This window comes from Caloenas nicobarica, chromosome 4 (assembly GCF_036013445.1).
Source record: "Caloenas nicobarica isolate bCalNic1 chromosome 4, bCalNic1.hap1, whole genome shotgun sequence".
NCBI lineage: Eukaryota > Metazoa > Chordata > Aves > Columbiformes > Columbidae > Caloenas > Caloenas nicobarica.
The window spans coordinates 70,007,626-70,022,923 of record NC_088248.1 but is presented as its reverse complement, the minus strand read 5'-3'; the positions used below and the strand labels follow the sequence as shown (position 1 = coordinate 70,022,923).

Sequence of the window (15,298 nt, the reverse complement as noted above, 5' to 3'; positions counted from 1 at the left end):
ATGTAGAAATTAGAACACAAAACCATTATGATCACTTCTGTCAGTCTCCAGCCAGACGATATTGCATCTGGAACACAGCCCCCAAATGCCAAATTTTGAGGTGTCTACCAACTCTGCTAGAACAGGCTTCCTGCCCCTGCTGCTGATGCCAGTCAGCTTAAAATATTGCCGTATTTCACTTGATTTACACAGAGAGGAACATACTTTATATTTAATTTACTTCAACAATATTGCATATTTTAACATGGCTAAACTACGAGATTTATATTTTAATAGGGAAAGACCAAAAAACTTCAAACATCTGAATTTTCACCTTCCCGCTGTAAAAAAGCACTTGTTAACAGTAGTTCACACAAGCTGCCTGGGTTATTCCTTGAGAAAATAAAATCTGCATCAGTTACTTGTTACTGAAGACAAATATACACATATAATATACCCCAAAATACCTTGTGGAATTTCCTAAAAGGGAATGCTACAGCTTAGAAAATGCCGCAACATTTGGAGGTCGGATTTTTTTTTTTTTTTCTTGCAGCGTGAAGAACAAGATAGGCATGAAACACATCCAGAAGAGTCCTGGTGGTGAAAAGCTACAGACATCTGCTTCAGTCACATATGTCTCTCTGACTAAAATCATAAGCAAAAGCTGACAGACCTCATCAACGCCGGCATTTTAGTTTTGCTGGTGCTGCTCAGCTGGCTGTTGGGACAAGGGATTTAGCAGCAAAGCAAGAATACTGTACACAGCAGCCCGTTTATAACTGTATTAATATGCGTATTAATTGCCCTCGCACTGCTTGAGTGACAGAGCTGTATGAAACAGCCCAGCCTCACGGTGCCCAAAACACACACAGGCAGTTCGCAGTTCAAAACAATTAGGCAGGAATAGCACCTATTGTAGAAGTCATTCTGATTTGCTCAAGGTATAAATCCTTTTCACTTCCCACAGCTCTTCTGGCTGAGCTCTTTATTTCTGTGATTCCAGCACATAAAGCTATTATCACCAGCCTTTTTCTGGTTACGAGCCACCTTTCCATAAAGAAAAGCTCTACAGAAAAAAAGGGAAAGTACATCCACAGTAATGCACTGATCAAACCAAGAGTGACAGTACCCAACATTAATGCAGAATTAATCTGTCATTTTGTGTAGCTTAAACAAGTATAACCTGACCAGGTTAACCACAGTAAAACTACAAGAGAGAAGATCTGGAGACAAAGCTGATCAAGCAGAGCGTGACACATCAGTTAAAACACGTTGCTAACACATTTGTTGTCCTCAAAACTGTCATCTACAAGATCCTCGGGGTAGTTGCGATCGCTTTATTAAAACTTGTGGGCATGTACTCTGTGCTGTGGCTTTAATAGCACAGATGAGTGGATAGCTGTGGACCGCGAGACAGAAGATCTGAATTCTCCTACTATAATTCACAGTCCCAAGTTATTTTTCCTTCTTGCATCCTCTTCGAGGTGCTGAAGTCTACTGATGGTAAAACCCAGAGCAAAACCTGGCTTTGTAAGAAACCAGCCACCCAGAAGAACTTGGCTTGGTCTGTGAGATGGGCAAGAAACTGGCTCCCAGGCTCCACTCCAAGGGTGGTGGTCAATGGCTGTTACTCAAGCTGGCAGCCTGTCATAGATGGGATCCTCCAGGGACTGACGCTGGGCCTCACGCTGTTCAACATCTTCAGAAATGATCTGGACAATGGGATTGAGAGCACCATCACCAAGGCTGCTAATGACACCACAGCGGGTGGTGAGGTGGACGCGTCAGAAGGGAAGGTCACCTTACCCAGTGACCTGGGCAGGCTGGAAGAGTGGGCCAGCAGAGCCAGTGTGGGGTTTAACAGAGACAAGGTCCTGCACTGGAACAGCAGAATCAAAGAGCTGAAAGGGACCTGGGGGTCCTGGTGGACACCAAGCTGAGCAGGAGTTAGCGGTACACCCTTGCAGCAATGAAGGCAAACTGGATCCTGGGCTGCATGCACGGGGCCATTACTAGCAGAGATAAGAGATGTGATCATCCTACTCTACTGAGCGCTTGTCAGACCACACCTGGAGTACTGGGTCCAGTTCTGGTCCCCACAAATCAAGAAAGATGCAGAGAGACTGGAGAGGGCCCAAAGGAGGGCCACGAAGATGATCAAAGGCTGGAGAACCTGCCATATAAAGAAAGACTGAAGGACTTAGGTCTTTTCTTCCTGGAGAAAAAAACGCTTGGATGAGACCTTATCCCATCCCAGTACCTTCAAGGGCAGCTACAAAGAGGATGGAGGCTCTCTTCACGAGGAGCTGTGTGGAGAAAACAAGGGGCAATGGGTGCAAACTGCACTGGGAGAGGTTTTATCTCAACACAGTAATTTTTTTACAATGAGAAGAAACAATCACTGGAACAACCTCCCCAGGGATGTGGTAGATTCCTCATCACTGCAGGTTTTCAAGATGCAGCTGGACAGGGTGCTTGATCTTATCTAGGTTCCCTTTCCCGTGACAGGTTGGACCAGACGATCTTTCAAGGTTCCTTCCAACCTGGGCTGTTCTGTGGTTCTGCAACCTGACTGGCGAGGTGGCTTCAGTCTCCTGCAAAGCACCCTCTGTTGCTGAACCAGGTAATCAAAATTTCATCTCTCTCATTCATACACTATGATCATCTTCTCCGCCTTGTTTCACATGTGTTTACACTAACAGGGATATACTCAAAATACACAATAAAGTGATAGCCTTCAACTATATCCAGCAAGACCTTGGGCTCTGCCCACATGTACGCAAATACAGATATTCCAACAGAAATAGTCAGATAAATATCCCACTCTAATTGCTAGCAGAGTCTTGCTTTTTGGGCAGAGGGTTGAGTCACACGACACTTTAGGTATTTACAGTCTATGAAAGGAGGCAAGAGACTAAAACCTTACCACTGGTTTTTGTAAATGCCTAAAACTGTAGAAAGAAATACCCAAACCCACCAATATTTAAGCCACAATGACATATCTTTAAAAAAGTGACTGCTGACCAGAGAAGGCATGTGTTGTATCATTACGGTTAGTTTAAAAGTTATTATGTTTAAAGTCATCATTTATTGGCTCATCATAAACTTTAAATGAAGAAGTAGGCTTTAGCATGTACATTAGGCAGGCAAATGAAGAAATACTGATGAATCTGTATTCAAGCTTCCCTTGCACTGCCTTACTCCAAAAACTCCAAACTTCTTGGCTTTCGGCATATCAAGTCATCTCATTCTGTTAGCTTTTGAATAGCCTTCACTTAGGTTTCCAAATTAATGGCTCTCTGAGGGTTTTGCCCAACAATTCTAATGTAGGTTGAAAGCTGACGGACAAACTCCTGCAAATAGTTTATTTTTAAAAGCTACTGACTCAACTACTTCCAACAAGGAAATGGGTAAGATTCCAGCAGTGTATTTTTATTAGCAGCCTATTTACAATTGAGTAAGTTATAGTTATATTAAAAATGGCTCTAAAAACGACATTTATGAAAAATAAGCCATTAAAAAGGAAAAACTCGTGCATTGTTTCCTGGAGCTATTATAATACAAACGATGGACCAATTGCCACTTCCCTGCTGTAGTTATAAGCATCTCATTTTCACTGAAGTCAGCAGGATTATTCCACAGTCACACTGATGTCACAAAAAAAGTCCACATATTCTTGCAAGTCTGCATAAAACCACAGTTTCTCTGCAACCTTTTGAAATACAGGGAATACATTTATTCTCTGCTGAGAAAATTCACTACTGATACGGGCACCTCATGTCTGGATACTGCTTAATGAACATTTTGCAAAAGATCATCTTCCAAACTGAGCTGAACATTCAATTTCTTGACCATCAGATCTCTGAGACTAGAGGAAGAACCTTCTACACAGATCAGGTGCCAATGAAACAATCAACTTTTCCTTAGCAAAACCATTTGAGAAGCCCTCTATACCTTTTTTTCCAATTTGTGCTCTAGAAATCTTGAGCAAGGTTTTAAAATGTTTTTCAAATTACTGTGTGTGCACAGTCAGTAATCAAAGTATGCAATCACAGTTCTGATTTAAGAATGAAAATCTATGGCCAGATGCATTTCAACAAATTACACGCTTAATTGAGGTTACCACTTTTCTGCATTGACTAAATAGGGAACCTACAGCAGCAAAACTAATGTAAGTGTATCAGTTTGGTGCCTAAAATTAGGTGGGATGAATATAGCTCAAAAAATTATACAGCACTGGTTGATGATGGAAAAAGTTTAAGGCAGCAAATCACAGGCTGATTTGAAGCCGCCTACTTTAACGGGTCCCAAATGGTTCCCACAGTCCTTACAGCTTTTTCCTACCAATAAAGATGAAAATGGCATCAACAACCCATGGGTTGAACAGCACTTTGGGATCAAAGAGTGGGGAATTTTCTCCCTGGTTCTCCATTTGGAAAACAAATGTGTATATATGTATATATATACATATGAATTCCACACATACAATACTTCATTGTTTAAAATCCATTCAGTCTGTGCTATTTAAGACACTAGTAGTTCATTCACCACTCTGTGCTGTTCTGGCTAAGCTGGATTTGCTACCAGAGCAGAATCTCCAAAACACTCTGCAATCTGACAAGAGGACTTTCAGCCTCAGTATTTTTTATCTAACAGCACCAAGGAATTGATTAAGACTCACGGGAGGTTGAAAGGCCAAATAAATGCATTTCAGGAATTTTGTTAGGCTAATTATTTTTCAGAAAATATCGCAAATGTTACATTTAAATTTGTAATTATTGTTAATGAAAAAAGCAAAAAACTAAGTACACTAAAATGGCATATTTCCTGAAGAATAACTGGTTACTTCTACTGTCCGTTCAGCCAGGCCTGTGTGAAACAGTCTTGGATGGATAGAGTATTTAGAAGAGGGCAACCATTGCATGCAGGTAAATTGGGTTCCGTTTGAAGAACAGTCAAATGGAAATGTATTTCCAGACTAAAACCCTGAAAAACAGTTTTAGTTGCATTTTTCTGCTCTTATCTTAAAAATATGAAACTCTAAAAAAATTGACCCTAAAGATGGGCACATTTTTTAAAAAGCCCCCTATTATATGTACTATTTCCTCTATCGCTATTAGAAAAGACAGTTTACTCCCTCTTTCTATCCCCAAACCTAGACAAAATTTGGAATTTCTGAAGTTCAAATGAAGTGCTGGGTAGAAATAAATGGATGAAAAAGGGAGGACAAGAAGCAGTGGAAGAAGATCTACCTCAACTGAACTAGTGGTATTTCAATCTGCCCATAGCAGAGTAGAAATGTTACTGCATACAATGTATGCAATACATCACGTACATATGTCATGCAAACACTGAAAGAAGCAAAGAACTCATATTTCTGCTTTAGTTACATTTTTTCTGCCCTTAACTTTATTCCTCTATTATTGCCATTAAGTGCTCCGAACAAAACTTAAGTTAACACTCTCATACAATTTTAGAAGGTGAGGATATAAACCAGCATTCTTACCAGTTTTGGCCAACAACACTATGGAAGTTAAATTATTGTTAACTGGAATTCTCCCCTCATTTTACTACCTCATTTTACTAGGTGAAACAAAATGGAAAAAATAGGTTGTCTAGAAAGCCAAGACACAGCTAAGAGAAACGTTTGATCCTTTTCAAGCTAAAACCTGAAGCCTCTCCGAATAAATGCTCTACGGACAAATAAATTGGAGATCATTGACATACATAATTCATTGCTGTATGCATTAAAACTTTTCTGTAATTAGTTGCCTCTCAATTGCCACAGCACTGAAGAAAACTGAGAAAAAAGAAGAAAAAAGCACCTGCTGTTTGTTCAAAAGGAAGAATCCTCAGAAGTGTTGCTGTCACTTGATTGTTAATTCAATGAAAGTTTTTAACCAAGCATTACCCAATACCATTTGTCAAATCTGACTGCGAAGCGATGTTATTACCTCAGAGCGTATATGCTGGAGACACTACATGTAGTGACAGAAACACTCTCATAGTCACTGCTGGAGATGGAGCTGAGGGGGGAATCACGTAAGCCATCCTGAGAACTGAAAAAACATACGGAAACAAAATGAACTGCTGAAGCGAACAAGGGTGAAAAACAGAGCACTGTGATAACTCATGGCTTGTCATGGATTATACAGAAATAAGAGTCAACTGGCAGTTTTTGCTCTTGAGAAAATGATACACAAACCTATTCTGTTTTCCTCATGACAGGACAGACAATTTCGCAAATTCAGTGGGTGCACATCTTATAAAAACCTTCAATTTAATTCATGCCATACAGATACAACATTCAGGAAAGAACCGAGGATCTTACATTTTCATGGGGTATAGGAGGAATAGCGTGCCCATGCTGCCAAGTGTGGTTTAACGTTATAGCAAAAATACAACAAAACAGAAAGTTCATAAAGTCACTGCATGTTTCAGGCTGAGACACTCTAAACAATTAGCTGCAAAATTTTCTGAAATATCTTGACAAGTTTGATCCAAGTTTCCTCCCAAAGGGAAGGAAAAAGCCTATGAGAAAGCACAAAGCTGAGTCTTTAGCGGAGATGAAAATACACCTATCCTTAAATTTACTTGGTCCCTATAACTGCCGTACATGCACCCCTAATTTTGTGCTTTAAACCACCAGATGAGCAGGAAGGAGCAGCCCAGGGCAAACAGCCAACGCTTCGTTAGAGGAAATCCACTGGCTACTAAGTAGAAGGATATGAAAGATTTAAATGAATGGTACACAACTTGTATCTGGCATCCCCGGGCTAATGAAAAACTTTTAAATAACACTTTGTTTTGCATCTTACATCACATTATCTACATAAATAGCATTAGAATATTAAAAATACTTTCACGAGGACTATAGAACTATCTTGGAAAGACTAATTTTTTGTTTCAGTAACAATTTACTGCTCAACTGCAAGATATTCCACAAGCTGAAAAAAATTAAATTATACTAGATAAGAAAATATGCGATCTTGAGCAGAGGTATCAAAGCTGTATTGGCTCCAGGCAGTGCAGAAGAATCATTCGAGCCTGCTGGACTCAAATGTTCAGTCAACAGAAATCTTTGGACAATATAGAGAGAAACCTATGAAATATCTTCAGTTAAAAGAGATGTAATTATATAGGTCAGGTTTATTTTACCTTACTTCTCCACAATTACTAGCAGATTTTTTAATGTTGTTTTGATTCGTAGGCGTGTGCAGGGTACATATTCAAACCAGTTAGGTTCCAAATTATTTTCTTCTACCAAATTTACTATTGTAGCTATTTTTGCAGCTAGCAGTCTGGAAGAATGCTTAAGGGGAATTCTTCAAAGCAGTGTATGGAAGGTATGTGCTCTAATCCCACTAAGAAATAATAGGATTTGTTTGCATACCTCCCACTAATCTCTTGGAAAACGTACCCCTTCATGTTCCTCATTTTTGACTGCCAATTTGAAAATAAATCCCAAGTGTACTATGGTCTCGTTGGAAAGAGTGCAGTCACAACTGGAAAATAATTTTATCAGACTTGAACAAAAATCTATTTAACTTCCATTCCTTTTATATAATTTCCCTTGCTAATTCTGCTCATTATGAAGAGATATATGCATTTAAACAAAGGCTTCCTCTTTTATAGCTCATCACCTTTACCCATGCAATCTTACAATGTGGTCATGCTACTAAAACGTACTTGTAGTATCTGTTTTATGGCAGCTAAATGATATTAAAAACCATTAGCATGCGATTTCACAGCATGATTGAACAGGAGAAGCTGCCTTGCAAAGATTAAATTTATTGTTCAGAAGAAAGGAACCAGGAAACAAGAGCAAGTAGCAAACTCAGCACCTTTTATTTTCTCTCACCTCCCCACCATTCCCAGATTTCTCCAGCACACAATCCTGCCAGCTGATTTTGGTAGTAAAACTTTTTCTGAAAGATGTCAGGTTCGCTGTCTTTCAGTGCTTTCTGTGAAGCTCTGCCCCACATATTTGAAATCCAGTCAAAATATCTCAGTTACCAATGGTATATGAAAAAAAAGAATGAAACTATTTAAGAACTTAAATTAAATTTTCTTACATTCTGGTTTTCTAGTTTTTTTGTTTTGTTTTGCTTTAAAGAATTTGAGGTTTTCAGCTCTTATGCACAATCCAAACGGTTAACATTTTTCCCAAGAACTCAAATGTCTCATATTCTGGGGGGAGTTAAACGCTCTAGGCTAAAACATAAACCAAACAAACCACCACCCTAAATACCATCTCTCTATTAAGAGTGGATATTTATTGTCAACACTGTCCCAAGTCATAAAATTACTTTCTAACTTGAGCTAATTTTGTGGAGTGCACAGCCCAAGCCTCCTACGCAAAATGATAACGGCTGCACAAAGTGCTGGACCTTGATGGTAAGTAAACCTGATGAGCAACCTGAACATGACGGCCCACAACCAGCCTACATTGTGAAAGCTCTCAATGCTATCGTTATTTTCATCTTCACACATTCTCTGACCATACCCTGTACCTCTTCTCCAGACTTTTTATCCCCTCATTTGAACCCTCTCACCTCTAACCAGTCGCTATCAAGAGAATTTCTTCTCATCAGCTCTGCTATCTCTTGTCGAGCCTTCTCTTCACACCATTTGCCATTCTGAACTGCTTCACAAATGCCTTCCTTTGCCACTACTCCACCTTTCACTCGGTGCACAAGCCTGGCCACGCTGAGCCCTCCGCTGATTTCAGGATCAGACATTAGATATCCATCTGCTCGGTCAGCATTTGGCAACGCAAACTGTTTGGACACACTTGACACAAATCGGGCTCTCAGACGTTAGTTTGTTGTAATAAAGGATGTGTAGTTTAGACAATTACAATGTGTAAACATTTTTCTCACTTGTGTACCAACACGGATTGAATTTTTGTACCAGAAATAATATTTATTATTTACAATGTTTATTTCTGGTTCATATTCAGACTGTAACTCTTCAGATAAGAAATTCTGTGTTTATTTAGTACCAAGAAATGGGAATCTGATAAAGATAACTCTGTTTTATACCTTCTCAGTATTATAATAAATAGCTTTAAAGAAAAACAAAACAACCCACAAACAAAAAAAGACACCTGACATACTCACTGCACTCCTTCTCAGGATACCTGTTTGCAGGATTTTCTTCTCCTTAGAGTCTGCTTGAAGACTCGCTCAGCTTTTCTAAGACGCTGGTAGATCCTGAGGTGAACTGACCTGCTTTTCCCAGCTCACGGTTCCTGTTATCAGCTGATGGTAGCTCAGCACGCGCGCTCATTAGCGCAATTATGAGAGGAGAAGGTATGTGCATACAGATGCGCTCTGTACCCGAGAGCAGCTAACTCTTCCCGTACCGGCCCACGGGCAACCCAAACTTCACCGCATCCCATGTTCATTTGAAATTAATGCCACGTTGGACCAGGATTCACAGGACTTTTAAAACTGCGTAAGGTGGCAAAAGTTTGTTTCATTTGTGAAGTCTTAAACACCTACAGTGCTATTTTAAAAATTACATTCTAGCACAGGATAAAACCAGCATCCATGCTCATCAAAATAGAAATTCTTCAGCACTTCTGATAAAAATACAGAATAAAGATTTGAGGCAACAGAGCAAGTGACACGGGGTGACGTGGCTGCCTCTTTTCAATGGATACTGGCAGACTGAACTAGCAAACCATTTATTTAAAACTGTTGGCCATTTTTTGTAACTGTTCTAAGTAAAAACCAAACTGAAAGCCACTTTCATCCTGGTTTGTGTGCTCTTTTCTACTGGAATGCATTTCCAGCCTCTCGCATTTAATTAAACCTCTGGTTGTTTCAGGGGATGGTTTCTCCATGAATGTTATTACTTGAGTTACAAGTACATTCCATGTTGCATTAGTTAATTGGACAGATCTTTCCTATCTCACAACATGAGAGTTAACTCCAAAGCCTCATGTGTCAGCTACATCAAACCCACTCAAATAAGTGGCTTGTAAAATTCTGTTTTGCCTACTAGACTCATTTCAGGAATCTGTATGTTAAGAGTTAATACAGTTCACCATTGCTGAATTTGATATATGGGCCTAGTAAAAGAAGCTGGAATAAACCACTGACACCTTTTATTTGCACACTAAGGCTTCATAACAGCAGCCACGTTATGAGATACCGCACAAAATCAGTGTCCAACGGCCAAGGTCAAACTCTGCCACTTGTAATTTGAGACTTGTGTTGTTAAAAAGAAGGAGGGGAGGAGGGATTGAAAAAAAAGATCATTTATATTGAATCTGAATTTGGCCAGTTGCACAAAGAAACAGAATACCAGCCAGGGAACTGAGGTATTTCAATCAGCAGCCAGTGAAAAGACGGCTTGACCGAAGTTTTGCAGCTGAAAGGATGATTTTTTTGTTCTAAATCAACTACCAGTTCCTTCTTGATGATGATGTTTTCTTACTCCTGAATAGCCAGTGAAAATACACTAAGCAGACACGTTTTTGTTTACATGAACATCCAAAGCTGTCCTTAAATTTGTATGGAAAAGGCAACTTTGTCACGTAGACACAGAATTTTCTTAAGTCTTACTGTGATGGGAATATTATAGGGAAAACATGCATTTAAGACATTGAATCAAGTTAATTTGCATTGCAATATCAGTTAATCTAGTTTTGATACAGGAGCATTTATAGAATCAAATGCTACAAAGCAAAAGACAAGCTAGAAAGATAATTTGTGTGGGGTTTTTGTGTGGGCTAGCACGTAAATGCTAGCCATCCCCAAAATACAAATGCTTTTTTCTATGTATTTATAAAGGTGGAATGGACTAGCTGATCTTTCGAGGTCCCTTCCAATCCCCAACATTCTGTGAATCTGTGGAATGACTTAGAGTTGCTGTACTGAAAATGTGCACACGTCACATGATACTAAGGAGTGAACAAAATAAAATACAAGCAGAAAAATCAAAATTAGAAACCAACGGTATAGAACAGGTGTTCATATTTTTACAAAGTCGTTTTAATATGCTGAGGAAATAAAATTTGGAATTTATTACACTATATACAATTTTAGACTACAGAATTGCAACACTAAGAAATGAGACAACTTGAATACCAAGCTGGAGAAGAATAAATTATTCATCATATTCTAGAATTGCTATACAGTTCAGCAAACAGCAAAACATGCTTCTCCAAGGATGCCTCATTCCTCCTCCTTACACTGCAAAATCATATGGCAAAATGTTCTATTTTTTAAGCCCCCACAAATAAACACAAACAGCATCTAACAGCCAATGGCCACAGCCAGAGCTTGCAGAAAGTGTGAAGATAAGAAGTTCTCCTCACTATCAGTTTCAGTTTTTTGCCAGTTCTCAGGCTCTGAAAGGCTTCAGCAAGAGTACACTAACTAAATAGATCAAGGAAAATGGCAAAGAAAAAAAAAAGTATAATTTAAGCTAGACATAACAGACGTGCAGCAGAGAGGAACTACACTTAAGAATCCTTTTTTATATCAGAACTGTTTTAAGGTCAGTATGTAGATAAACAAACATCCAACAGGACCAGGTATTTAAGACTAAACCTGCAAACACGAACATTGCGTGACAACACAAAACAAGCTGTCAAACTTCATAAAACATGCAGAATAACTAGCAGTTTCACAAGGACTCTTCAACTCTGGAAAGAACACAAAGCCAAGTATTTCCAAAACAAAACAAACATGAGCATCGCTCTGTAATTTTCTCTTTGGAAAAAGCCAGCAGAATACTATGACAGAATGAGCATTTAAAAAAATCCGTATAACTTGCTTCCAGTTAAAAAAAGAGGGATTACTAGAGACAGATCTAAATATTGGGTTTGGTGTTATGTCCTTTTTTACCCCCAGAACACCAAATGCTGCTTTGTGATAGTTTTATCACCTTCTGTACTATTCTTATATTATTTCCCCTGTTTAACAGTTGGTTTTGCTACACGACAGCCTTCACTTCTCACACCGTCCCTACAGCAGACCAGGTACTGACTGGATCTTGGCTGGTGCTCTTCTCACATTTGCATCTCGTTAATGCTGCTGCCCAGGACTGCCGGTGCCTTTGGGGCTTTTGAGATACTTAGATGAAAATAATGGAGAAAGACATAACATCAGCTAGGACTTAAAAACCAAAGTTGTAAAGATGTCAATACCCAAACCTTAAGCAGAAAAGCATTAAATCCGTATTTTAAACTCCACTGAACGTTGAGGCTAGATAGAGAAGCCTGAAGTCTCAGCTGTTTCAGACTGAATGGATTAATTACAGTAAACTTGACTGGATCATTGAAATGATACCTATAAATAATGTCATATTGCATAGTATAAGAACTGATTTACTAAGAGAAACAGTTTGTGTCATAACGTACACATTTGACAGCTGCTTGATTCACACAGGGGAAAGAAAATTTTCTTCACTTAGTTGGTGACATGCACTAGCTAGAAAGTAACTACATTTATAGATTTGATGAATGAGCATATCCTGCAGCTATGCCACATGCATTAGATTGCTTATTGTTCTAGCTAATGGATCCATCATTCTGAAAATAATCTACTGTCTCCAACATTTCCCCTATGGTTAAGTTGGCATTCACAAGCATGTAATAGGGAGCAGGCACAGAAGCCTAATGTGATCTTCAAATTTAAAAATATCATTGAAAAGCAACGATTAGTCACCGCCCAGGCAGCGTGAGTAAGAAAAGGTCCACAAAGTTCTGTTTTGTAACTGGATTATCTCTTTTACCGATAACATGACTAGTGATTCAGAGGCAAAAACCAAATCTATATTTAGATATATGAGAAAACTAAGGATCTACGCGCATCTAATTTTTAAATCTAGTCCTCAGTAGACTCCGAGCATCTCTGTGTGTCACAGAACATACTGAAGGAGTTAATATGAGAACATTTCCAAATAAAGGAGCAACAATCCAGTAACAAAATACCTCCATCCCTATTTCTCCACTTCTGCAAAGATGGAACATTTGCTAATCAATAACAGATGTACTGTAGTCTCCATAATGAATATAGAGAATTAGATGTAATTGACATAGTAACTGTGGAAGAGGCTATAGTGAAAACCAACAAAACCCACTAACTTGTCAACAAAATGTTCAAACATATTCACTCAAGAGTTTTAGGAGAATGCAAGAACGAATCAGATGAATTATTAACCTCTCATTTAAAACCTCCTTGATGCCTGGAGTTTAAAGGTGGCAATCTAAAAAGAAAAAGGACTCCAAGGGGATGCAAACAGCTCTAGTTCTGTGAGCCTGATGTTCATATCGAGCAACATAACAGAATATATCAAAAGCAAAAATAGGTAGACAATAATGGGAAGGTCTGCTGGGGAAGAAGTAACGTGGTTTCTGCAGAGGGAACCTCTTGGGAGCTCCAGTCTGAGGGAGTCAAGAAGCTTGTGATGAACGGTGATTCGGCTGGCAGCCTCTGGATTTCCAAGCAGCTTCTGTCAAAAGACCTCGCTAAAGACTTTTAAGAAAACAAAGGAGCTGTAGCATAGGAGGAAGGGGCTAAAAAGGGATAAGTAATTCTTAACCATAAATAAGGAGGAGCTGTTAAACAACCACTTCTCTGGAGAGCAGGATGTCACCACTGAAGTTCTTTAGGACCCTGGGGGTTTTGTTTTCAGGTACAATCTGCAAAAATGGGGAGAGCAATGATGTCTGAAAGGTTGCTACCAGTGCAAAATTATTCAGAATACTAATAATAATAACAAGAGCAGACTGAACAACTGCATAGACTCCTAAAGTCTGAATAACAGGTAATAGAACAGCAAGGTGAGATTCAACTGGTAAACACAGGGAGAACAACTTTAGCATCAGATCCAGAATGACAGCCTCTGAGCTCACAAGCAGGATCTTGGGGCTTTGGCAAACAACTTCAAAAAAACATCAGCGCACCACTTGGCAAAAAAATCCGAAGGCAAATATTGGGAGCCACCGGGAAAACATCAGAAAATAATTACGCCACTGCGCAAATCCATGGTTTGCTCCTATCTGCAGTAAGTGTAGTTCTGATTCACTTATCACTAAGAGGAAATAGTATAGTTGGAAAAAATTCAGAGAAAGACAAAAGGAATTATCAAAGCTGTGGACAACTTCTGGACAAAGAATGACGAAGTACGCTGTGACTTTTGCAACCTTAAAAAAGCCACCATGTAGGCACTGTGTGACTGAGGTCTACAAAGTGACAACCAGCTGGAGAGGCCAGGCAGGAACCAAACAAGAGAACACAGAGGAACGCAGACCTGCAGAACTCTGTAAAAGGACAATTCTCATACAAAGTTTCTACACAATATTAACAGAGGCTGGACAGGAGGTCATTACATACACAAACCATGGGAGGCTGAAAAAGAAGCTTTTATATATTTTTTTTATATATACATATATATGTATATATATAATTCTATTATATTTTGTAGTCTTGCTCTCACAAATTTCACTTAATACCACCCCCAAGTCAAAAATTAGCAGGCAAATTGTCTGAGTTTTGTAAACAACGTATGATTTATCAGGACATTGTAATTAAACATAATTACTTGTAAGCAATATCCCACTTGAAGTGTTATAAAAGCATGAAATGTCAAAGGGATTTGTGAATTACTTCTTAAAATGAAGCCCACTAAATTTCTCTTGCAAGGCCTTGAATATGATCATACGTGCAAGCTTAAGTTCTCAAATACTCAGAATAACGAGGAAGATAAAATGACCTTCTCAAAAGTGAAGTTTTGCGCACAGTAAGTTGTGTTTTACCTCTAAGGGGAATAAACACCGTCCCAAAGAACTCTTGATTCTGTTTCTACTACCAGTAAAATATTTCATAATTCAATTGGCATATTATTAAACGAATGCTTATTTCTGTAGCCTTTATATTGTGGTAATGCTTCGTGGTTCAAGCTACCCCCACTGCGTGATCCTGAACTCTATACACGTATCACAGAAACAGATCTTACGTCACACACACCATTTCCACATACTGACACACTGAGGCACATAGGAAGAAAGCTGTCACAGAAATACAGAAAACAACAATAACTTGTAGTTAATTTCTTCCCTCTGCCTTATGATATTAATACTTCAGGGCACTGAAGGCATTACTCACTACAAAACAGGTTATCCTCTAAGTAGTACAGCAAAATGAAACCTGGTTTCCTACTGATGTGTGTAGGATCCCTAATGTCTAATCCAAGTGAAGCTGAAGCAGAGCATTTTCTTTAATACAGCTATTATTATGGTCTCTCCGTGTTCTCTAGCTCCTTACTGTCATTGTGTAGAACCTTAATCCATGACCTCTAT

General features: G+C 38.9%; 1 protein-coding gene across 2 annotated transcripts in view; it reads right to left on the bottom strand.

Moving 5' to 3' along the window:
• ZFYVE28 (zinc finger FYVE-type containing 28) overlaps positions 1 to 15,298 on the bottom strand; it is a 77,019-nt gene that overhangs the window by 24,287 nt on the left and 37,434 nt on the right. Inside the window, exons 8-9 of one of the 2 annotated variants that reach the window (XM_065634331.1) lie at positions 8,667 to 8,695; positions 5,649 to 5,670 (exon numbers count right to left, since the gene is read on the bottom strand). In XM_065634331.1, coding sequence (XP_065490403.1) covers positions 5,649 to 5,670; positions 8,667 to 8,695 — 51 coding nt within the window. Of the gene's footprint in view, positions 1 to 5,648; positions 5,671 to 5,933; positions 6,039 to 8,666; positions 8,696 to 15,298 lie in introns of both variants that reach the window. The other variant, XM_065634329.1, reaches the window with a different exon arrangement.